Source organism: Penicillium malachiteum (assembly GCF_028827825.1).
Source record: "Penicillium malachiteum strain IBT 17515 chromosome Unknown utg000002l:1.0-8849297.0:1.0-8852440.0, whole genome shotgun sequence".
In the NCBI taxonomy this organism is placed as follows: domain Eukaryota; kingdom Fungi; phylum Ascomycota; class Eurotiomycetes; order Eurotiales; family Aspergillaceae; genus Penicillium; species Penicillium malachiteum.
In genome coordinates, this window is record NW_026643095.1 from 8,830,003 (window position 1) to 8,852,095 (window position 22,093).

At 44.3% G+C, this 22,093-nt stretch overlaps 13 protein-coding genes across 13 annotated transcripts; 9 read left to right on the plus strand and 4 right to left on the minus strand.

Annotated features, from left to right (window-relative positions):
* Positions 1–849: 849 nt before the first annotated feature.
* On the plus strand, positions 850–1,725 carry N7483_006310 (uncharacterized protein; the record flags this gene model as incomplete). The annotated part of the gene is made up of 1 exon (XM_057089747.1): positions 850–1,725. One exon carries the CDS (start codon positions 850–852, stop codon positions 1,723–1,725), a length of 876 nt encoding a protein of 291 aa, XP_056949576.1.
* Positions 1,726–2,814: 1,089 nt separating this feature from the next.
* On the plus strand, positions 2,815–3,153 carry N7483_006311 (uncharacterized protein; the record flags this gene model as incomplete). Its single annotated transcript, XM_057089748.1, has 2 exons — positions 2,815–2,974; positions 3,035–3,153. 2 exons carry the CDS (start codon positions 2,815–2,817, stop codon positions 3,151–3,153), a joined length of 279 nt encoding a protein of 92 aa, XP_056949577.1.
* A 2,194-nt stretch (positions 3,154–5,347) lies between these two features.
* N7483_006312 (uncharacterized protein) lies at positions 5,348–5,737 on the minus strand (the record flags this gene model as incomplete). Its single annotated transcript, XM_057089749.1, has 1 exon — positions 5,348–5,737. The coding sequence occupies one exon, from the start codon at positions 5,735–5,737 to the stop codon at positions 5,348–5,350; it is 390 nt and encodes a 129-aa protein (XP_056949578.1).
* A 1,053-nt stretch (positions 5,738–6,790) lies between these two features.
* Positions 6,791–7,117, plus strand: N7483_006313 (uncharacterized protein; the record flags this gene model as incomplete). The annotated part of the gene is made up of 2 exons (XM_057089750.1): positions 6,791–6,908; positions 6,987–7,117. 2 exons carry the CDS (start codon positions 6,791–6,793, stop codon positions 7,115–7,117), a joined length of 249 nt encoding a protein of 82 aa, XP_056949579.1.
* Positions 7,118–11,465: 4,348 nt separating this feature from the next.
* On the plus strand, positions 11,466–11,840 carry N7483_006314 (uncharacterized protein; the record flags this gene model as incomplete). Its single annotated transcript, XM_057089751.1, has 1 exon — positions 11,466–11,840. The coding sequence occupies one exon, from the start codon at positions 11,466–11,468 to the stop codon at positions 11,838–11,840; it is 375 nt and encodes a 124-aa protein (XP_056949580.1).
* Positions 11,841–12,870: 1,030 nt separating this feature from the next.
* N7483_006315 (uncharacterized protein) lies at positions 12,871–13,257 on the plus strand (the record flags this gene model as incomplete). The annotated part of the gene is made up of 3 exons (XM_057089752.1): positions 12,871–12,981; positions 13,036–13,095; positions 13,159–13,257. 3 exons carry the CDS (start codon positions 12,871–12,873, stop codon positions 13,255–13,257), a joined length of 270 nt encoding a protein of 89 aa, XP_056949581.1.
* Positions 13,258–13,691: 434 nt separating this feature from the next.
* Positions 13,692–14,553, plus strand: N7483_006316 (uncharacterized protein; the record flags this gene model as incomplete). The annotated part of the gene is given in 3 exon segments (XM_057089753.1): positions 13,692–13,705; positions 13,763–13,866; positions 13,880–14,553. 3 exon segments carry the CDS (start codon positions 13,692–13,694, stop codon positions 14,551–14,553), a joined length of 792 nt encoding a protein of 263 aa, XP_056949582.1.
* A 500-nt stretch (positions 14,554–15,053) lies between these two features.
* Positions 15,054–16,271, plus strand: N7483_006317 (uncharacterized protein; the record flags this gene model as incomplete). The annotated part of the gene is made up of 2 exons (XM_057089754.1): positions 15,054–15,478; positions 15,527–16,271. 2 exons carry the CDS (start codon positions 15,054–15,056, stop codon positions 16,269–16,271), a joined length of 1,170 nt encoding a protein of 389 aa, XP_056949583.1.
* A 21-nt stretch (positions 16,272–16,292) lies between these two features.
* Positions 16,293–16,667, plus strand: N7483_006318 (uncharacterized protein; the record flags this gene model as incomplete). The annotated part of the gene is made up of 1 exon (XM_057089755.1): positions 16,293–16,667. One exon carries the CDS (start codon positions 16,293–16,295, stop codon positions 16,665–16,667), a length of 375 nt encoding a protein of 124 aa, XP_056949584.1.
* A 2,413-nt stretch (positions 16,668–19,080) lies between these two features.
* N7483_006319 (uncharacterized protein) lies at positions 19,081–19,702 on the plus strand (the record flags this gene model as incomplete). The annotated part of the gene is made up of 3 exons (XM_057089756.1): positions 19,081–19,375; positions 19,438–19,566; positions 19,629–19,702. The coding sequence occupies 3 exons, from the start codon at positions 19,081–19,083 to the stop codon at positions 19,700–19,702; spliced, it is 498 nt and encodes a 165-aa protein (XP_056949585.1).
* A 418-nt stretch (positions 19,703–20,120) lies between these two features.
* On the minus strand, positions 20,121–20,567 carry N7483_006320 (type II toxin-antitoxin system death-on-curing family toxin; the record flags this gene model as incomplete). Its single annotated transcript, XM_057089757.1, has 1 exon — positions 20,121–20,567. One exon carries the CDS (start codon positions 20,565–20,567, stop codon positions 20,121–20,123), a length of 447 nt encoding a protein of 148 aa, XP_056949586.1.
* A 255-nt stretch (positions 20,568–20,822) lies between these two features.
* Positions 20,823–21,731, minus strand: N7483_006321 (uncharacterized protein; the record flags this gene model as incomplete). Its single annotated transcript, XM_057089758.1, has 1 exon — positions 20,823–21,731. The coding sequence occupies one exon, from the start codon at positions 21,729–21,731 to the stop codon at positions 20,823–20,825; it is 909 nt and encodes a 302-aa protein (XP_056949587.1).
* A 23-nt stretch (positions 21,732–21,754) lies between these two features.
* N7483_006322 (uncharacterized protein) lies at positions 21,755–22,093 on the minus strand (the record flags this gene model as incomplete). Its single annotated transcript, XM_057089759.1, has 1 exon — positions 21,755–22,093. A coding segment is annotated over one exon (339 nt), but the record flags the coding sequence as incomplete, so codon positions are not given.

Below are 22,093 nucleotides of genomic sequence, written 5' to 3' on the forward strand. Positions count from 1 at the left end.
GACTTTCGGAATGTGATTTACCAGTTTACGAAAGAGGCGGAACCAATCGTCTCAATCCCCACCGTCTGACCGTGTGTTACGGACCCACTATGGAGGGATCTCCCAGGAGCAGCTATGACCCAATCAGTTGGCGGTCGGACCAAATGTGGACGGCTGGCCATAATGGGCGCGAGACCGAAACGGGCCTTTGTACACAAAAGACCTGTCAGCCAAAATAACGTGATAAACTAGGCCCAAATGGGACGGTTTTAACAGGATTTAATCCTGGCTTCTGATTGGCCGAACCAGAATGGATCACATGATTAGCCACATGATCTACGGTCGCAGCAGACGCTTATTCGTGTAAAATTAGTGTTATGAGAGAATCAGACCTGTTGATCCGTCCCATTGCGACCGCCTACTGCATTAGACCTTGTAGTCTGACACGCAATTATCAGCCTAAGGCTTACAATTCCTACGGTCGCAACCTTAGAATAATCTAGGGCATATCTATGTATCATCTGGATGCGTAGAAGGAACCAGAATTTCGACGTGGCTTCTCTGTATCTCAATTTAGTTCCGATTTGATCTGTTGTTTTTAATATGTTGCAGTTGTGGTTTAACGAAAGCTGACACTTGGGCAAAGTTGATCTATCCAAAGCAAAATACTGCAACTAAAAGGCGGCAAGAGAACTAGTATGCATCTCAGATCCCACGATTGTAATAGATCAGATAATCTCATGCCCACTCTGTCTCTCACCCCCACTTTCCTCCTCCACTCTTCTACATCTTCTTCCTCCCTGTTCCATACAACCACCCGAAACCCCAGACCTCCAAAATTGATCCTCAACAGTACTTCAAGTCGCCAAAATGTTTGAATGTGGCACTTGTGGTGATAAATTCTGGTGGAGAGATGATTGCTATGAGCATATGAATTATGAAAGTCACTGGATTGAGTGTGAGACTTGCGACCAACTTTTCCTGAACCATCACGGCTGCAATCAACATATGGATTCCAAGAATCACTGGGCTCCCCAGTTTCCCTGTGAGACATGCAACTGTATTTTCTCATCAAACAAAGCTCTTCAGGCACACATGTCAGCCAAGCGCCACTGGAAAAACTACTGTAAATCCTGTGACCGGCAATTCCAGAACGAGAACAATCTTCGCGCGGTATGTATACCAAAATGCAAATCAATGAACCATGCAGCTGACTTGAATTCTATCCAGCATTTGAACTCCAAAGTCCATCGTGGAACAGACATGAAGTGCCCCTTTTGCCGAACAGGCTTTGTCACCGCCAGTGGTGTCTCGCATCACCTAGAAACTGGCTCATGTCCAAAGGCCCTCAATCTGAACCGCCAAATAATTGCCAAAATGATGCGCCGACTTGATACCCAGGGAAAGATTACCAATAAGCAAATTGAATGGCACGAGGAGGAGAACGTGGAATACACAGTGACGAATAGAGCATACAATGGCCACAATTGGGAATGCTATTTGTGTCACCGCGAGTTCGGCACTGCAAGAGCCCTGACTCAACATCTTAACTCGTCCACCCATGCTCAGAAGGCATATCACTGTCCTAATCGCCACGGCTGTCGAAAGCAGTTCGTTTCACTGGCTGCGCTGTTCAACCATTTGGAGAGTGAATCATGCAAGTACATGAGGTTTGAAAAGGTTCAATCGGTACACTCGCAGTTGACAGATTCGATCATGGGCAATAAGCGAATCGCCTTTTTCTGAGAGCCTTTTTCTGAGAGCCCGATATGCCATGGACCCCCAGGGCTCTAGATGGCCTTGTCGGCTTTTGAGCTCTTGATCGAGATGATCTCTTACCTCTCATACTGGAATTGTCGCAGCGATTAGGTGACTCTCGGGATTTTTCTCTCATCGAAATGGTCACATGCATTTATTTTGGCATAGTTTCTCAGCATTTTTGTTCTTTAATACCCAAGTGATCTATAAACTACAACTAATCGCTGGGTCCAGACTCGGCGCCACACAATGCATTTTGAACATGGCTCTAGCCAAGATCCTCATTATTCAAGCTAAAATGAAAGTGTTACACGTGGGTAACGGGTAACAAACATGGATTTGATGATTAGCTCTAATCCAAGTCCCGTAAGATAAACGTTCTAGAGAAATATCCCGGTCGCCCCAAATAACATTTTCTCATCCGACCTATCCCCGCCCCACAATTTCATAGCACTTCATAGACATCAATCTCCCCATACGCCGGTCGCTGTGGCGCTTCAAGTTGCCAAGAAACACAGAACGACCTAACCATCCATGCTTCTCATTGTTCGTGGATTGGTGCGTGTATACCAATCAGCCCACTCATTAGCCATCGAGGGTTTAATCAACTTACATATAATTAAATTTGAAATTAAATTCAATTCAATTCTAATATTTAAAGGTTATACACTAAATTTCTTATTCAATTTAATTAAAATACTACTAGTAGTAGCAGGTAGTAGATACTAATAATAGTAATCCAAAGCCCTACAGACTCGGACCTCCTAAAGTCAGGAGTAAAGATATATTCACACAGCCATCTATACACCAAAAATATTTCTAACTACAACAACAATTCCTTTTTGAGGTTTTACTAACAACCACCTTAAATTATTATAAAGAGGGATTTATATAATTCAGTAGAATAATCCAAAGACTCTAAATTCAGTTATCTTCGATCCGAACATGTCATGGTTACTTTTCAGCTGGTTCGACGCGTTGAGTAGCGCGTTCTGAGGTCGGTTCAGCGAGCCGGTGCGGACATTGTATCACCCCGTGGTAGTCAGCAACCGGCTGGCTGACCACCACATCACCCAGATGAACTTTCGGCGAAATTCCGCCCCCAATCCCTACCATAAGCCCGAATCCGATCGCTTGGAATGTGTGAATCATAGATACCGCGACGGTCGCGGTAGGATTGGTTCCCATGTTAGGAAGGCAGGCTACAACAACGTTATGGCCGCAAATCGAGCCAAGGGTATGTATATGCATTATAGTCATTACGAGGGGTTGTAAGAGGTTCGTGCTCTCCATCTAGCATGGCTCTGGCTACGGTCTGTTCCTTGGAAGGGCGCACACCCACCCGATCGTATAGGCATCGTGATGGAGTCGCTTTCGACATGGGGTGGTTCCAAGACTAGTGTTATTCTGTGCTGATGATGATTGCACTGGCTAAAATGGGGGATTTTCTTCCATTTTGGATTGAAAATGAATTGCCTAGGCAGTGTCCAGACGTGCAAGATGGTCCTTGATATGTCAATCAATCACTCCCTCTTCTAGTATAGCAAGAGCTCCTGGCCTATCTTATCAAGAACAGGATGACAAAGTGAGTATTTGATCGATAGGTGATGGAGTAGTTTCACAGAAAGGTAGTAGTGGGTATAATAGTAGCTGTTTTCGAAAATTCTTGAACGTGGGTCATGATAACAAATTGCTTGATTTACAGCAAGCTGAAGGAGGGGCACGCCCTTAGCCTCGTCATCATGTGACTCCAGCTCGTTATGGCTCTCAGCTCACCCATACCGCTTTCTGAATGATTTTCCATCGACGATGCTTCCAGGGTGGGGCTGGTGATGTTCCCAGAAACGGATCGATCCGACCCGAGAACAAGCACAGCCAGCAATAACCAGCCAAACCCATCCAGATAAAAGTATGACTTGACCTCATCATTTGGAGAAGCTACCAATGCTCAACATTCACCAATGCATACTGTAGGCAATAGTTTTCAATAACACATTAATATGATTGAACTCGTACTCCACGCGCCTCTTGTTTTCGTTCACCATTATCTTGAGGTCCGCAATTTTAAGAGGGCCATCAAGTTCCCAGGAGCTTCGAGATCGTCAAGTCACGTGCATGTCCTAATACTTAGCACACCCCAGACCTTCTCATTAAAATTTTTTCGCCTGCTCAGTGAAGGTGAGCATCGGTAAGCAACGGTGAAAAAAATGAAGTCTTACCATGCTATCCTCCTGTGGTCACCCATCCTTCCCTACTCTACATTCTCTCCATCATCCAAACGTCTCCCCGCAACATGGCACCAAGACTCCCCTCCCTAACTCTAAACTGACTATGATCCAAGATATGTTTTCAAGCAGATCACTAACTACCTCACAAATTGCCAAAGCTGCCGAATGCAGTAAGCGTTCGGTCATCAACATCAGCAGCAACCTGCGCCGGTTCGGAAATGTCAGGCCACCCCCAACTCGCGTCGGCCGCCGACCAAGCATAACCCCCTCGATGCTCCAAGCCTTGTGCGACCATCTTCTTGAAAAGACCGGAATGTATTTGGACGAAATGGCGATCTTCATATGGGATGAGTTTCGCATTAAGGTCTCGAATTCGAGCCTGAAGCGGGCTCTTGCTTGGCGGGCTGGTCGAAGAAGGCGACGAGACAGAGAGCAAAGGAGCAGAACACTGACCTCCGAGACTTGTATTTGCACAACCTCTCCGACTTTCAGTCGCATCACCTAGTCTATATTGATGAGTCTGGATGTGATAAGCGGATTGGCTTTCGACCGACGGGCTGGTCTCCATTAGGCGTGGCTCCATTGCAGGTAGCCAATTTCCATCGCGACCAGCGGTACCAGATTCTTCCTGCCTATTGCCAAGATGGTATTGTGCTCTCTCATGTATTCCAGGGCTCTACCGATGCCGCTCTCTTCGAGGACTTCATTGATCAGCTTCTTCGGCATTATGGAAGATGTCCTGAGCCAAAATCCATTCTGATTATGGACAGCGCATCCTTCCATCGTTCGCATCGCATAGAGGAGATATGCACCAATACAGAAGTAAAGCTGGTGTACCTTCCACTATATTCTCCCGACTTCAATCCCATTGATGAGTTTTTCTCTCAGTTGAAAGCATTCATCAAACGTAACTGGGTGCGATATGAGGAAGGCCAAGGACGAGGGTTTCACGCTTTCCTTGAGTGGTGTATTGCTGTGGTTGGGTCTCGAAAACAGAGTGCACTGGGCCATTTTCGGCATGCTGGTGTGGTCATTAGCACCGAGGATTGTTTGTATTAGACCAAGGATCAGTTTGACGGACATCGAAGTGTTGCATAAATATATCGTTTTCTATGGTGGTCGATTTCCAAATGGCTCTTCGTTTCTCAATATCGTTGGCTACAGCTTATTTTAGTGTATATGATATATACTGTATAGAGACGATATATAACAAATTTGAAATGAAAGCCCATCTAGTTCTCTAAAGCCAAACTCTTATGTTCATACGTCTTGATACGCCATTAACACCCCTAGCATACTCATGCTACGGCCAGCACAGCCTCTTCGGCTGCTATATCCTTCTTGATATTCCAAGCCCATGTACCAATATCCCTAATAAATTGTCATGCAATACCTACCATAATTCCTTGGTTAGTGAAGAATGATGGATCTTGGTCTTGATAGATCAGTTTGAGATCTAGACCATTGGCTAACGCCACATTACACGCTTGGCGGAATTGTTCTTTCAGATTCTTATCGCTAACGTTTGCCTCATGCCACGCAGTAAACTCCCTGACACTAGCATCCCATGGACCGACGATCTTAAGATCACTTTGGCCTTGGGTATTTGGTGGTAGAGGCCTTTCGGGAGCTGCAATTGAGTCAAACGCTTCTGATTGAGGGAAATTTTGCATCCCATTGATGTTGATGTTGATGGGTAGACAGCTTTCGGGGGTTGCAAGCATCTCGGTTTTCTTGGACTGTTGGCTCTCCAGTCTGTGTCGCTCTTCCATATATAGGTCTCCACGGAAAATATTTTAAACGTCATTATGGGATTCCGAAGTACCCCCCTTTTCCACAAGAGCGATCAAGCGTTTCAAATGATGACTCCTTAGCGTGTAGTGTTTTTTGCCATGCGGGTCTTGCTAGCAATGTGGGCTAAGATGGTAAGATGGAGACGGACAACGTATTAGGTTGTAAACTGCCCGGCAGATGGATTCTTGTCCAAATATATTCTCTTCGGCATCCATCTGGGCATCTCTCTCGTTTAGCATTCGTTTAGTGACGGATGATCTCCCTCGTTTCTCGACCCTCCCTGAAAGAGTTCCAGAGAGGCGGTCATCCTCAACATACTTGAAAGTGATACCTAGCCTTAAGTTTTTGCCCCGGTAAAATAGTCCTCCCCGAAGGAGCAGCTGTTTTTCAACAGTGGTCCAGTTGATATCGAGATGGTCAAATCGTTTTGTTAGGTCATGTTCAGACCGATCGTTCACAGATACGACGATGGAAGTGTCGTCCGACCTCACTTTCCCTCTCCGTGAAGTTTTTGCCTCTAATAGCTTATCCAACTTACTCTTCTAAGCCTTGGACCTTCTGGATCGTATCGGGACAGGTACATTGCTCTCCGAATAGCGTTCCCGAGAAGGGCTGAATCCATGACTTGCTGAAGGCATATGACCAAAGTATCCTGGAGTGGGGGCGTATTGCGAGTCTTGGTCCATGAGGTTGAGGTTATACAGCTGAGTATTTGTTAGATCACGTGGTCTGTATAGTTCAGACCAATGTGCCTAGGTAGATAGCTCTTGACGTGTTGGACCAGACTTCCCCTCCGCGCGCTTCCCCCATACGTGTTCTTTCCTGTAGCTGTTCCAAAGGCACACCTCCTAACAGATGTTCCCTTATGTCATAGCCCATGGCTATCCCCATATATGGATAGACTCGGGGAATTTTCTCTGCCTATATTTGACGGTACCTTTACCCCGATGGGAATCATGGAAGATTATGATAAACTTTGCATACATTGTACTGAATTATCCGGAATATGCACGCAAGGTATAAGTCTAGCCATGAATAAAGCCACAATTAAGGAGTCACGAAAAGCCATCAAGCAGTCTGGCCGGCTCAAAAGGTTAACTCTACTTGCTACCCTCTTCATTCCTATCAGTTTCAGCTCCAGCTTACTAGGTATGAACATTGATCTTGGGCAAAATATAATGAAGTTTTGGTGGTTTTTTGTCCTATATATTCTAATAATTCTTATAGCCTATGGCTTCTATCTTTGGGACTCTCAGTTCCTCAAGCGTTACTGGGAGAGTTTCTGGAAAGGATATAAAGGTACCACGCGAAATTTGAAATTTAGGAGGTACAAGAAAGATTCCGAATATATTGTATGATTGAATCCTGTTTTTCTGAACATCTAGTTATACCAATTTCGATAGTAAATAAGGCAACTTCTAAGAAGGATATTTAAGTTAAAGGGTCTTCCGAGACAGAATACCATAGCATTTAACCGATTTGTCCGCCTAGCAAAAGGGAACAAGGATGTGTTAATTCTGGATATAACTGCCTAGCCTTTCGTACCTAGTTTGATTTTTATTCCTCTCCAGTAATTTAAGGCCTCTTGTAGGGTCCAAAATCACACCACTGTGGGGAGTACTCTATAAAAAACAGCGTTCATCGGTATCTAGGAGGATGAAGTTTGTATATTTTTGTTGTATTTGTAAATACAGGAAGAGAGGAGGAGAGACTAAAAATAATCATATTTACATGATAAATAACCCTTTACTCCAGGAGTGAGCTGTTGACAGCTGTGCGGCATTTCCAGCAAGGAGCAAGACCCTAATTTAGCTCAGTTACAAATAATCATCACATAAGTCAATCTGAATAGGACCATTCTATACCAAGAAGAGGGGTCTTGTGGGGCTAATGTGGGCCAAGTTGACGTTCATAAATAAGCTATGATTATCTTTGACTTCACCCTATGTTGCTCCTGGTGACTTACTGAAGTCTTGGGTTTTTTCCAGTCCCTCATGGCGCGCCCCGAGGTAGTGTAAGTTGTTGACACAATGGTTAGCCTTCTAATATTAAATCTGACAAGCTTTTCTGCCAGCCTTCCGGCGATCCGTGCCTGCATTTTGATCTAGATGGGCTTCTTATCAATTCTGAAGACATGATTACTCTGGCCACAAACCAACTCCTTGAAAAGTACGGAAGGCCAGCTTTCACTCCGTCAATTCGAGCCTAGCTTATGGGTGTTCCGGACTCCACAAATAGCGACATATTCCATAACTGGGCGAAGTTGCCCATTCCCTGTGAGCAATTTGCCCATGAATTGGAGGACCTGATGCGAAGAAATTTCCAAAACTGTACACCACTACCTGGTGCGGAGGCTATTTTGTTAAACCTTAGCCGTGAAAGTAATGCTTCTAGGGACAGGATTCAGCTGACGCTGGCATCCAGCACCAAAAGCCAAAGCTACAAGATGAAAATGTTAAGATCAGAAATAAAACGGCTATTGAGCTTCTTTCAACCTGATAGACGGATCCTAGGTGATAACTCACGGGTCCGACAGGGTCGAGGTAAGCCGGAGCCTGATATTTTCATAATCGCACTATAGTCACTGAATTCATACTCAGATGGCGATCTCATTTTACCAAGCGAATGCTTGGTGTTCGAGGATAGTGTGGTTGGAGTAGTGGCTGGAAGACAGGCTGGGATGAGGGTTGTTTGGATACCCTATCTAGATATGGCAGCCGAGTATTGGGCTAGTCAGAAGGATGTCTTAGCCGGAAAGACCGGAAAGTTTGAAAGTGGAGATGACTGGCAAGTAGGAGAGGTTGATGACGGCTGGGCTGAAGCCATATCAAGTCTGGAAGATTTCAGCTATGAGAAGTACGGTATTGATGTGCAACCTTGAATGACACTACGGACCAGGCCTAGTCAATATTGGGCGTTGTCGACTATAAGTTCTTACAGCTCCATGAGCCTGCCTAAGGTATTTTAGGCTCGGCAATAAATCAGGTTTTAATACTCCACATACAAATTTATATACTCTGTTCCATAAACCAACCGTGTTCCTGTCGATTCGACTTCCGAGGACACAAATACGTATAGAACCACACTATTCCGAAATAGTAACTCTGAGCAGATATCATTCAGTTCTAAAAATCTTTAACTTGAAGCCAGTCGAATGTCTTCCAGGCTGGATTCAAAAGCCAATATTGGCAAAGATGGAAAATGCGAATTGCACTTATATCTCCTTTAGTTCGGAAATCTATTCACTTAGTCCTACGCAGTACTGCAAGCGGTGTTAGCAAGCATGGGCACTCCATATTACCCCAATGGATCATTTGTCAACCAAGTGAACTTTATGTTACAAGTTTTTGTCCACTTACCCAGAATCGTCAATATCATGTGAATGAAATACCCTATCTGTGACGAATGTAGCCAATCGGATGCCATAAGGACGACACAGGGAACTGGCAAGTGCGATTTTTGCCCGAAAAGAGGTTTACTGGGAGGTCCTAGACAAAGATATGGTGTAAAGGATTACCCCACCACGCGATAGTCTCTTCATCCCTTCCTCCTATGGACTCCATGCCTTCTTCAGATAGCACCGAATGCAAGCTTCAGTTTTAATTTCGGTTGGCACATATCACCATCCCAATTTCCAGTGCTCCATATCCCCACTGGTCTAACCCAGAAAACATACGAGCGGATCAGAAATGAAAATTGATTAAAACCTAGGCATTGAGGAAGATGATTGCGATGTCGGCACAGGAATAAAAAAAAGTACCATTTATACTCCAATGGCGGAGTGAATTAATTTAATGGCACAAAGAGAGGACACCATGATATGGATTCAAATGGCACAGCAAGAACGAGAGGCTATGCTTATTGCGATCCATCAGGCGGTGATAAGTGGTGGTGCACCAACGGCAATAATATAGATATTTTTGAAAGCTCAATGGATCTTCAGCAATAACAGGAATTTACGAGACTCGAAACCCATTGAGGGCGTCTTTTTGCAGAGCGGGGGTGGCCAGGCAACCACTAAGCCGGTTTACTGCCTAAAAAAAGTGGAAGTAGGAACCACGATTAAAATCCACATTTCCTGTAAAGGAAAGAAAAGATGGAAAGATGTGATCCTAGCTCTACGTTTTCTACCTTCTTTTGTGATAGGGAACAATAAATAGGGGGAAGCATAGATATGGGGTATGGGGGCTGTATAGAACTTTGAACTAGTTAAAAATTAACATGCTCTACCACATAGAATACAGCCATTCTCGAAATCGGCTTGACCAGTACACACTTACACTCTCTTTCATGGCCCCAGCGCCAAGGCATTAGCGTAGATCATTTATTTAGCGGGTCGCATTAAACCGAGGGCCTCAGTAAAATGCGCTTTGTATGATATGTGACATAGGATTACATTACGCGTATGAAATGAAAGCCCATGGAATCAAATCTACTCCGTACAATGGTGGAGCTCTGCAAATCATGTGGGTAAGATCATCTCGCGGCTTGTAAATGGATGATCTTCTAGGTGACTTTGATTTTCCCTCTCAGCCTATGCGGCATCCGATGGTCATCACTTTTGAGAGATGTCTCTTTGGCTCAGAAAATCTCATCACGAATGTCACCATCAGCAAACCAGCAAAGTACTGTTTGTTAGGATGTGCCTATGGAAAAGCTACAGGAAAGAACACGTATGGGGGGGAAGCGCGCGGAGGGGAAGTCTGCCCCGACACGTCGAGAGCTATCTACTGTAGTGGGGTACCCTGTCCCCTACTACACGTACCGTACGGGTATGATATTTCGGTATTGTTCATTCCTTACGTTATGTTATGTTGTGTTATTGTACGTACAAGATTGGCGTTCGATACTAGAAGACAATACACACTCCTACACATCTCTGATCTGACCCCTACGGGTAGTCCGGACACATTGTCTTTGTTGGTTGGTGTTGTTCTTTCAGTCTAGCTGGATCGACCCGTGTATCTCGAATACACTGCCTCACGGTTCCCCTCTTTACTACCTAGGCACGTTGGTCTGAACTAGACTTCGGCACAACCCATGCATGGGTCGAAAAGTTCGACCCATCGCCTGACCCATGTAATCCATGGGTTTTTTTAAAGTAGTCAACCCATCCCGATGCGGCCCCATGGGTTTTTGATGGGGCCCCATGGGTTGGGAAAAAACCCATATGCTGTATAAATCCAAGACTTGGCATGTATAATTCTGCTTACTTAGCATTATTTCAGACTGTAATTTTGACGTGTTTTCTCCTATTAGACAGCCTACAGCCTGTGAGAGAAAGTGCCAGATTAGGGTGGCACCTGGTGGTTAGGTGAATCAGGAAGATATCGGTGATAAGTCAGGTAGTATTTAGTACTTTCCAATACAATAAGAACTAATACTTGAAGAACTTGGAACCCCGGCTCACTGGGGTCCGATTAAGTACTGGATACCCCGCAGTTCGTTGCCTAAGGTGCTCCTGTGATTACAGGATCAACCTGACAAGTACCGTGACACTAATATCTTGATAGTGGTAAGTCTAAAAGTCTTTACTACTAGTATTTTATACTAATTGAATTCTAGACCTGGTAGAAATTGAGCCTCTCCAGTTCTGGTATAATAATTAATCCTATTTCCCTATAATTATACTCCTTGCCTAGGATATTCTATTAATTCCTACAAGTGGTACTGGTGTTGAACGGCTTTTTAAATACTACATGTGATATGTACCACTACCGATATAGGCGTTTAAAGTCTGAAACTATTAAAGAGATTATACTATTTCTCTACGCGTCGAGATTTGACCTCAAGGATGTAGAGATAAAGCAGCTTGAGAAGTATTTTACTTTGGATGAGATTGAGACCTTAAAGGAGCAGAGTCATGAGAATTTAGAAGGGACTGAGATTGATTTAATTAGCGAGAATGAGAGGGAGGAAGAAGAGGAGGTTACTGAGATAGCTACTTCTAACAAACTGATCGATCTTGGTGCTGACAGTGAGGATACTGCGGATATTCAGCTACTAGAGAATGCGACTCAGCTACGGACGTCTGGGAGGAAGCGTAAACATAGAGAAGACAATGACTTTGAGGAATATTAGAATAGATTCAATTCAAATCATTTACTGTGATAACGCTTCGGAGAATCTACCTGTATTAGCTATTCTACATGTAAGTAGAATACCGAAAATTACAGACCAATTTGCATTAATTATGCAGTCACGAGATTTTTCTCAGTTTGTCCTGTTTACACTAATATGGGGCCCCATGGGTCGGAGATTTCGACCCATTTCCCGACCCATCAATGGGTTGGGTCCGGGTCCCCATGGGTCCCCATGGGTTGTGCCGAAGTCTAGTCTGAACTATACAGACCACGTGATCTAACACGGTGCCAATAAAAGGGGAATCTATGTATCAATATTTCCAGAGCCCCTTCTTGATTGAACTCTGGTCAAACTATGTTGATAATAGGCCAAAATAGAATTATGTAAAATGGGGATATAAATTGTATCATATTTTATTTTAGAAAGATATATAAATCCTGAGACTCGGATATCTAAAATACTCCTTTTTCCCATCTTCAACCTCCCTTCTCCAGGCTCTTTCAAGTATTTAATCTTCACATATTCAAGCTCCATCTTGAGTCGCAGCATATTAGTAATATGTTGCTTCTCATTATCATCCTTTATCACTTATGGGCTATAGTAGTATCGGAAACCCTTTTCCATCGAGTATGGAGTTTTTCACTGTTCACTCTTCTATGGCTGACTAGTGACATCTTCTCACTTCCCAACTATTCAATCTCGAAACTGGTGTTGATCGTGGTAAACATTTCGATATGTGCTGCCCTGTCTCCTTTGCAAGTTCTTCTTTTCCAAGGTTCTGCACGTAAGAAGCGAGAGCGTATCACAACCTTTTTCCCCTCCGACAATACCTCCGGAGATACCTTTCATGCCGAGTTTGTGCCTATAAATTTTAGTCTCTTAATGACCTTATAATTAATTATCTTGTTAGTATTGTCTACGTTCACGGTCTTGCTTCGGATCCATGGATGACTACAGAATCACGCTCGTCTAAGAAAGTGTCATGGGTTTGTGACCTTTGCCGAAAGAAAAATTAAATTGTCGCATCATGGCCTTTAATCACGATTCAAGATGGAAGAGCAATGCCCTGAGCAAGTCGTTAAAGGATTTTGGATATGATTTATTTCTTGCTCTTTCTATTAAACGACAGAACCCTGAGGTTAGCGACTGAATCTTGATTTCAATTTAAGATTAGGGTACTAACTTCATCTAGGAGAAAAACCGACCTATTATCTTGATTGGTCATGGTTCCGGTGGTTTGATCATTAATCAGGTAAGGACGATTTGGAATTGGATTATTCTTAGTTGAACCTTAGTTGAACTAATTGGAAAACAGTGTGTGGTGGACATGGTACAGAGGGACAATTCAGACGACCGTGAAATTCTCGATAGTCTGCGGGGATTTGTTTTTTGGGCACATCGCATCGAGGCTTGAAACTTACTACTATTGGAGAGATGATCTCTCTTTTAGGATATTGGAGGGGCTCAGATATTTCTCTTTTGAAAGCTATGACAATAGGCTCAAAAGAAAACGATGAACTACATCATCATATGTTTTCTTTCATTAGGAAGAGAGAGATATTTGATTCCACTGTTTGCATTTTTGAAACCGAGAGTGAAAAACTTTGGAGCCTACCAATCTCCTATGTGAGCTTCTCCCCCTCCATATATATGATATCTAGATATAAAATTAATGATCCTTTAGGTGGTGGACCGGAAATCAGCGGTGATTCAAGGTTCAATAGCCATTTTAGCAGAGGTATCACATAAGGAGATACAGCGATATGATTCTAAAGTTGATGAAACCTATGAAGATATGGTGAGATATATAAAAAGATGGCTTAAAGCCGAAAGCGAAAAAATTGAAAAATGGTCAGCTCATAGTAATCTGTTGATAAAATTTTATCACTAGCACTTGAGCTAACAAATATCTCGATCAGCAATGAAAAGAAAACCAACGTGCATATATTCCGTCCCGCCAAAGACAGTACCGAGTTATGTCCAGCGAGACCAGCTGTGGAAAGACCTAGTAGAAAAACTAAAAGTCCGATACTAAGGGGCAGAGATTCCATATGCGGTAGTCCTGCATGGCTTAGGAGGTAGTGGAAAGTCACAATTAGCTCTCAAGTACGCGGAATGCAAAAGGGAGGAGCTCAACCCAGTTCTTTGGATTGACGCGACCAACCAGGAGCTATTTCGAGCCAGTTTCACAAGGTGCGCTATAGAGCTTGTGCTTTCAGACGACCAAAAGCCTCAAAAAAACGCACGGCTTTGCGATGACTCAACAATTCGACTAGTGCTTCGATGGCTCTATAATCGAACAGGAGAAGATCCTGAGTGGCTGGTTATCTTCGACAATATTAATGACCTCACATGGGATATCAAGGATATCATCCCTAAAGGCACCAGAGGTAGACTCATCATTAATAGTCAAGATATATCAAGTTGGAAACTACTTAGACAAGGTTGTGAGAAGGTTCATGTCGATGCTATGTTGCCACAGGAGGCAAAGATGGTTCTTCTTCAACACTTATCACGGGGCCCCGACTCTACCCTGGAAAAGGTGTATCAGTGTTGCGATGAAGTGGCGGAGAAGCTTGGATATTTGGCACTTGCAGTTGACCTTGCTAGTGCATATATGGGCAACCGTGATTTCGCACCTGAGCAAGTGCCTGAGCAAGCGGCTGAGCAATCGCTTATGCAGTACTTGAAAGATTTCCAAAAAACATAGTGATGAGCTGTTGCAGAAAGATGAGTTCCAAGGACTTTCAAAGGAACAAAAGACAATTTGGACCGTCTGGAACATCACTCTGGAAAGAATTAAGAAAGAATCATACGGAGTTACCTGGTGTACTATTGTCATTTTTGGCCCGTTTCCGAGGCTCGATTGTTCAGGATGAAGTATTTTGTCTTGCGAGTCTTGGTATATCTATTGTCGATGACGAGCTTGGCGAACAAAATTCCCCCGAGCTGCGAATGTTCATTCCGCAAGACGAAGAGAATTGGGAGAGGTTCAGGTACAATCAAAGTATAGATGTCCTGGCTCGCTACAGTCTAGTACAGCGAGTGCACGGAGACTGGCCCGGCACCACAATGCACAGCCTAGTTCAGTGAAGGGCAACTCGTGGCGACCAACTCCAAAAATGGCAGGGTTGGTATATCACGTTCATGCTTGCTGCATGTTCCCAACTTATCAAAGAAGGCTACCAACCACAGCTTCGTCGGCATCTCATGCTGCATCTTCCGGACGTGAACATGGATTTGAGAGGTATTAGTACCAAGGAAACAGGTGATGCTTTTATCTGGGAAACACTGGGAACTATTTATTCTTATGAAGGTTGGTGGGCGGATGCCGAGCGGCTCCAGGTGCAGGTGATGGAAACTTGCAAGACGAAGCTCGGCGAGGACCATCTCTCTACGCTGACCAGTATGGCCAACCTGGCATCAACATATAGGAACCAGGGCCAGTGGGAAGAGGCTGAGCAACTTGAGGTGCAGGTGATGGAGACTTATAAGATAAAGCTCGGCGAGGACCGTCCCTCTGAGCAGCTCCAGGTGCAGGTGATGAAGACTCGCAAGACAAAGCTCGGCGAGGACCATTCCTCTACACTGACCAGTATGGTCAACCTGGCATCGACATATAGGAACCAGGGCCGGTGAGAAGCGGCCAAGCAGCTATTTATGCAGGTGATGGAGACTTGCAGGACAAAACTGGGAGGTGACCATCCCGACACGCTAACAAGTATGGCCAATTTGGCATCGACGTACTGGAACCAGGGTCAGTGGGAGGAGGCCAAGAAGCTTGAGGTGCAGGTGATGGAGACTCGCAAGACAAAGCTAGGACTGCATTATTCTGACTATCTGGATTATGTCCATTCCGATTCAGCAAGTGAGAACGACTCAGTTTTCTCTGTTCCTGCGTCTATTCCTAGCACCAGATCGTTGGACTCTGGAAGAGGGGAGATGAATTTGCTCCTTATTCGGGAGTTTGCAAACTTGCTGCATGATGATGGAGATCCACTTTCGCTCATTTTAGTCGGATTATCAAAAGAGATGATTGGATTTGAGAGGATGCGAAATAACTTTCGGAGAATGCTGAAACACTTTGCGAGTAATCTCAAAGCAGATATCCTCAGCGAATCGCACCGAGATCTACGGAGCTTCGTGAGCTCGTACTCAGCCACGATCACCCATGAGCTCTTTATTATGGCACCTATCGACAAGGAGCGAAACATCAAACCTCACGTTCTGGAGGCAGGACATAGAATCGCATCTGCTCAAAAGCGCCTGACCCACGAGAGGAAAGTTAAATTTTATCTTCAAAATCTGCACAGAGGTGGCTCTGCTCCGCGGACGAGTGAAATATTGGGAGTTTTCAATTCTGACGATGAGGAAAGTGACCAAGACTCCGTGGAAGAGGAAGCTGGCGAAGATGAGCCGTATGAATGATCTTTGCAAAACTTGGATCAAATGAGATACTTCATTCTGGAAAGCGCCGCCTACCAAATCCTTCATCGTCGGATCGAAAGCTTTGTTCGGCCTTCACTAAAATCTCGTGTTCGAGACTTAGTGACAAGGTGGTCAGTTCCAGGACATAAGATCTATGGCGATATTGCTCGGTATAACCTTCGGAACCTTGTCTCGGAGTTGCAGCACGTGAACCCACACAAGATTCAATTCGAAAATGGTCGAAATACTTGTCAATTTTTCAGCTTCGTCGGCCACTATCAGCATATGGTTGAGCGCTGGACTGGAGAGCCCTGGGATTGGTGGCCACTGCCTCGTCGTCCAAGAGCACTGGCAGAATCTGAGGCACGATTACGGTGGAAATGTGTGAGTATTTAAATTATATATAACCTCAAACATATATTGCGACTCTAATCCGTGATGCAGGTATGTGGCGACGAACGATGGGCGGAGATACCAAATTATTTCGCCAGACGCCTTCAGTGTATAATCAAAAGTCTCCCCATAGACAACTTGACAAACCAGACTATGCAAAGTCCACCTGCAGCACATACTGCATCTGACCGAGCCCCTCTCAGCGTCCCAAACAATAGCCTGGCTTCCAACCGGGCTTCTCATCAAGATCATAGAGGGCAGGAGCCAGCTTGTTTGCCATCTAATCCTTCGATCCTTCGTTAAGCGTCAGGAGCCAAGGCCAATATCGTTGACACGACCATCACTCGGCACCGGGTTCTCTTCATTACAAAACAGGGTGGAGATTATAGACTCGCACAAATCAGCCTTAGCAACACAGATTCTCGTACCTTCTTCATTATGATGAGAAGGAGTATTTCCGACTGCGAGGTTTTGTACGAGGCCATTTCAGCGTTTGGAGATACCATCATTGTGATTTTTACAAGGTGAATGCCCCTGTCTGGAACTTGAGAGATGTTTATTAAGGACAAAGATCGCAGTTCGAGAAATTCGATGACCGTGAGTTCGCTCTCAAAGTCAAAGATTCATTTCTTGGGCATGCGAACACCGATCATGAGTATCAACCGAGACCAATGGAAGATATTCCGCCCATATCCGAGCACGAATTCAAGATACGTTTCTACGCTTGTCAGAAACCACGACCACTGCTTCACCTCCACCACAAGTGTAGAAGGCTGGGGGCCCATTCCTCGGAACTCTTGAAGTGCCTCCCTAAAAAAAGAACTGAACTTGAAGAAGCAGGTGACAAGCGAGAAGATTTCTGGGGGATCTATGCGCGCGAAAGCATCAGCCTGGGTTGGATCATTTTCTACAATTTTGCCTGCATTTCACCTTTGTTAGCATCCTTCTTTGCATGGATCGTACCACATGGGCTGGGCACAGATCTGCAGGATCCATCCATCCCGCTTTCCATAATGATTTCGATGCTTTCTTTGTTTTGGAGTGTCTTTCTCAGCAGTTTGCAGTTTGGAAGCCCACATTAAAATACCTTCATCTTATCTTCATTTTTGAGTGAATTTGACACCTAATACCGAGCTAAAACCGAACTACTGTAGGGGACGGTACTTCTGCGTAACTCTGTCTTTCTCCACGACACTAAGACTCTAATGATTGTTTTGGTTATGTTCATTTATTCTCCCCATTCATGTTAAGAGAGCATAGTAGTAATTATAAAATTAGATTCATACTATCTGTTTTATTGTAATTAGTTCAGCAATCATGAGTAATATATAGAGGTTTCAAAGACTATACATTGAAGAGTATACAGAACTCAGAAAAATTACTCAAACTAATGTTATAGTTTAGGCAGTTTAAAATTGAACAGGATTAATATAAAAACCCTCGTTCAGTTTTATATCATATATTAATAATCTTATATAAAATAGTTAACTAGTTAATAGCCAGTGATGTCTGTAACAACGCAAGGAACGTAACTCACTAGCACTGTACAGCCCGAGTATGTACAGTAACCATAACTTTACCGCTGTTGCAATTCTGACCATTTCAAAGCAAGAAGTTGTCCATTTTTTGGTCCCAATAGACGACTCCATACATGGATAGCTCGTTGAATGCTTTCTCAAGGTGGACTTTCAATGTTTCCTCTTCGATGATGAGCTCCCTGCTGCGAGCAATGTCATGTAAGGTCACCCCATTGACCTTTGAAAGTATGATCGCCGGAAGCCCATTGAAGATCCCTTCACCAAAGAACTATGGAATCACTTTGCCTTCGAGGATCTCCAACTTTTGGTAGACCCATAGAGTGATTTATTCTAGTTTGGAACTGTGCACTACTAGTGTAGGTGTAAAGCCTAGGAACCCGCCTAGGAAGGTCTTATACCGTTTATACAGATCAAGCCAACTGGTCGATCAGCGGGTAGCTATCTAGTGCGATACATACCGTTCCAGGCAAGGGTTGAACCATCAGGTTCAATCATTGGTAGCCTTTTGGCCATATTAGCTGACGTGCAGTCTCGTGTCTGCTGAATGTTTGTGGTGAGGTCTAAGTCTCATTTTCCCCCTGTAATCCACGGGGAGAGCCATGGAATTATTGGGGGTATCTAACCAATTAATAATTTGCCTTAACTAGTCAACTAGTTAAGCACCTCCTCGGCTGATCTAACCCGAATCACTAATCCGCAGATATATTCTTCCGTACCGGAGGCTGGGATCTAAAGCCCGTCAGGATAAGATCTGTCCAGCCTCCCCCCTGTGTATGCTGCAACCGCTTATGTCCTATTATCAATCATCAGGTTATTGCACGCTCAATTGCGAATCCAATAAATATCCAACGACTTGACTCTAAACAGTCCGACCCGTAATGTTTCGTCGCGCTTCTCCGCGATTCACTCCCTTGCGTGGCCTCAAAGGCCCTCGTTTCGCGCGATACTTCCATCTAATTACAACAAATTTCATCGACTTTGATTCAAGGGGGAATCTTGCTTCCAGAAAAGTATCTATGATTGTTGGAAATCCGGGAGAAACCTATGTTTTGATTGACCCAGAGGTTGGTACTACAATTCGTGCTGCCAGCCCTTTTGCATCACATTCGGCGGCTGGTGCTGAAAGGAGCTGTAAACTTACATTTTTTCACGATTCGCAACATTTTGGATTTGGTCAGTGATCAAGCTATCGGGTTGTCACCCAGCCGTTGTTAACACTTTGTTCTCACTTCTAGGGTCTTCGAGCTACCCCCGCCTCTATGTCCCAAGTCAAATGCCTCGTCAGACAGAGTCAAATTCAAGCCCTGCAACTTTGTTCCTGAGTGGAAAAATGTATGAAATAGTTTTGGATGGAACTCCTGATGGTATGCCTCACGATCAGCCCACCCCAGTGTCTCCGGGATACTGATACATCATGTCTACTTAGCAAAATTTGCCGAGGACGCAAGCGCTTCTGGACGGAACCTGGAAAGCGTTCTCCGTCAACTTGAGCATATGTGATATGAAACTTGCTTTTCTACGGGCATATCGAAAATATCTTTTAGAACGAGACAAGGAGACTGGGGATGAGGCGCCAACTTGCGACTTCAAGTTCAACCCAGACGAAGATTCAAATACTAAAGCAGCTAACATATCGCTTGGGCATCATAATTGAATGTAATAATTTTCAGATTTACCTATGAAACTACGCAGGTAGATAGTATGCGGAATTCCCACTATGCGTTAAGGAGTACTTGACTGACAAAAGATGGCCTCAACCTCAACCTTAAGCTAGATAAGATAATGAATACGCACTCATATGTATAACTTGAATTATGAAGAACACTCCGACATGTCCAACAACATTTGAAGGGCGAATACAAAATCATAATGTGGGTTTCAGAAGCCATTGACCTATGAATGTTGATGGAGTATGAAGCTAGTACTCAATAGCTGAGCTCCTATAACCCAGGACTTCTTCATCTACTGGTTCGAGCGGAGCTGCCACAGATTTGTAATAGTTTGCCAACTGCTCGGAAGTCCATTGATTGGTAACGACGGCGACGTGGGCATCTGCTAGCCCTCTATTGTTTATATCTTCTGCAAATGGTACTTTCTGAAGATAGTAGCCATTTATCTTCAAGAACATATCGGCGGCTAGAAGGGCAGTGCGTTTGTTTCCATCCTGAAAAGCATGGTTTTTCATTATTTTCTCCGCGGGATTTGCAGCTAGCTGGAAAATATCTTCCACCTTCGCGTAATGTTTCATGTTCATTGGCGAGTGAGCTGCAGATTCCAGCATGCTCAGCTGGACTGGAACACTATTCAGAGCGACGGATCGTGCATGCAGTCGTTGGATTTGGGAAACTGTCAGGAATCGGAGCATTTTGTCGTTTGACCGAAAGATTGATCTGGCAAGAAAGGGATTGGTATATTCAAGTGATACTTCTCTTCGGGTGTTAACTAGTATGTGGTACTAGTGACTTGAATTGTAGAAAAAAAAGACTTGAACAGAAAACACTAGCAGATTCGTAAGGAGGTGATGCTGTTTTTGTTTTTTTATCTTTGACTCGTTACTATTCTCAATGTAGGGAATAAGGCAGGCTCTCGAGCGGGGAACCCTGTCAAAGAGACGTGAATCTTAAGTATTAGAAAGCCGATCTTGGTATGGAGCAAGAGCTTCTGCAAAGGATTTGCGATAAGTATCACGCCACTTTTGATCCCAATCATCAGTCAGAAAGAATTGAAACTTATTAATAGGCGCAAGCATTGTATTGACTGCATAGATGTGCCCTCGAACATTATCAGTCTGAGAGTAATACTGATCCAGCTTTAATCGACCAGCTTCAAGTGCGTCAAGCATATGTTTTTTCCATGGGATGCGCTTTCGCTGGAGCTGCTGCATTGACTGTTCAAGATGTTCAATAAGTTTGTAGTAAATTTTGAACACATAATGCGCAGTGACATGTCGAGTCTTTGAAAGTTGAGTAGTATAGTCAAAAAATGGCTCAGTGATGCAAAGAAGATAGTCGACTTGGCGCCACTCTTTATTATTAAGTAATAAATCCTCACGATCATACTCAACACAAAAGGGTGTAAAGATAGCGCGGAGCCGCTTTGCACGACCAAGCATCAGGAATGTTGAATTCCACCGAGTCTTTACATCCTGGATCGGCATGAGCTTTGGCTCCTTAGTCTGGAGATTATAGAATGTCTCCCGACGCTGAGGACTTGCGCTCACGTAGATCGCAAGATAGCGGATCTTATTCAATATGTAGGAGATCTCTCGCTCCTGGTGCTGTGCGTTTGCCTGGGCCATTGAAGACTGTTGCTCTGTCCACTTTGTCTCAGCTGTGTCATTTAATGGGACTGCCTTAATATGACCAAGAAGCTGGTTCAGGCTAAGCTGGATAATATGTGCAAGGCACGGAATTCGGATAATAGGAATACCATCCGATAAAGCTTGCTGGAGCGAATCAACGAATATCTTGTTGTTTGATGCGTTATCTGTAGTCAAACCAAACACCCGGTCTTCAATCCCATGCTTCATAAGGGTTTCCACAAGTATGCTACTTAAGTTTGCCCAGTATGTGCCCCATAAACAGGTTTGAAATCAAGTAGCCCCTCCCGATAGACCCAATCAGCATCAATAAAATAGCCAGTGATCGCCATAAATGCCTGAGAAAATGGGGATGTCCAGCAGCCAAGAGCGATAGATAGCTTAGAACCAGCAGGAAGCATCCGAAGAATACGCTGTTGCCGGTCTTGGGATTGGGGTGGTTGGGGTGGTGTTGGGGTGTTGGGGTGTTGGGGTGGTGTTGGGGTGTTGGGGTGGTGTTGGGTGGTTGGGGTGGTGTTGGGTGGTTGGGGTGGTGGTTGGGGTGGTTGGGGTGGTTGGGGTGGTGGGTGGTT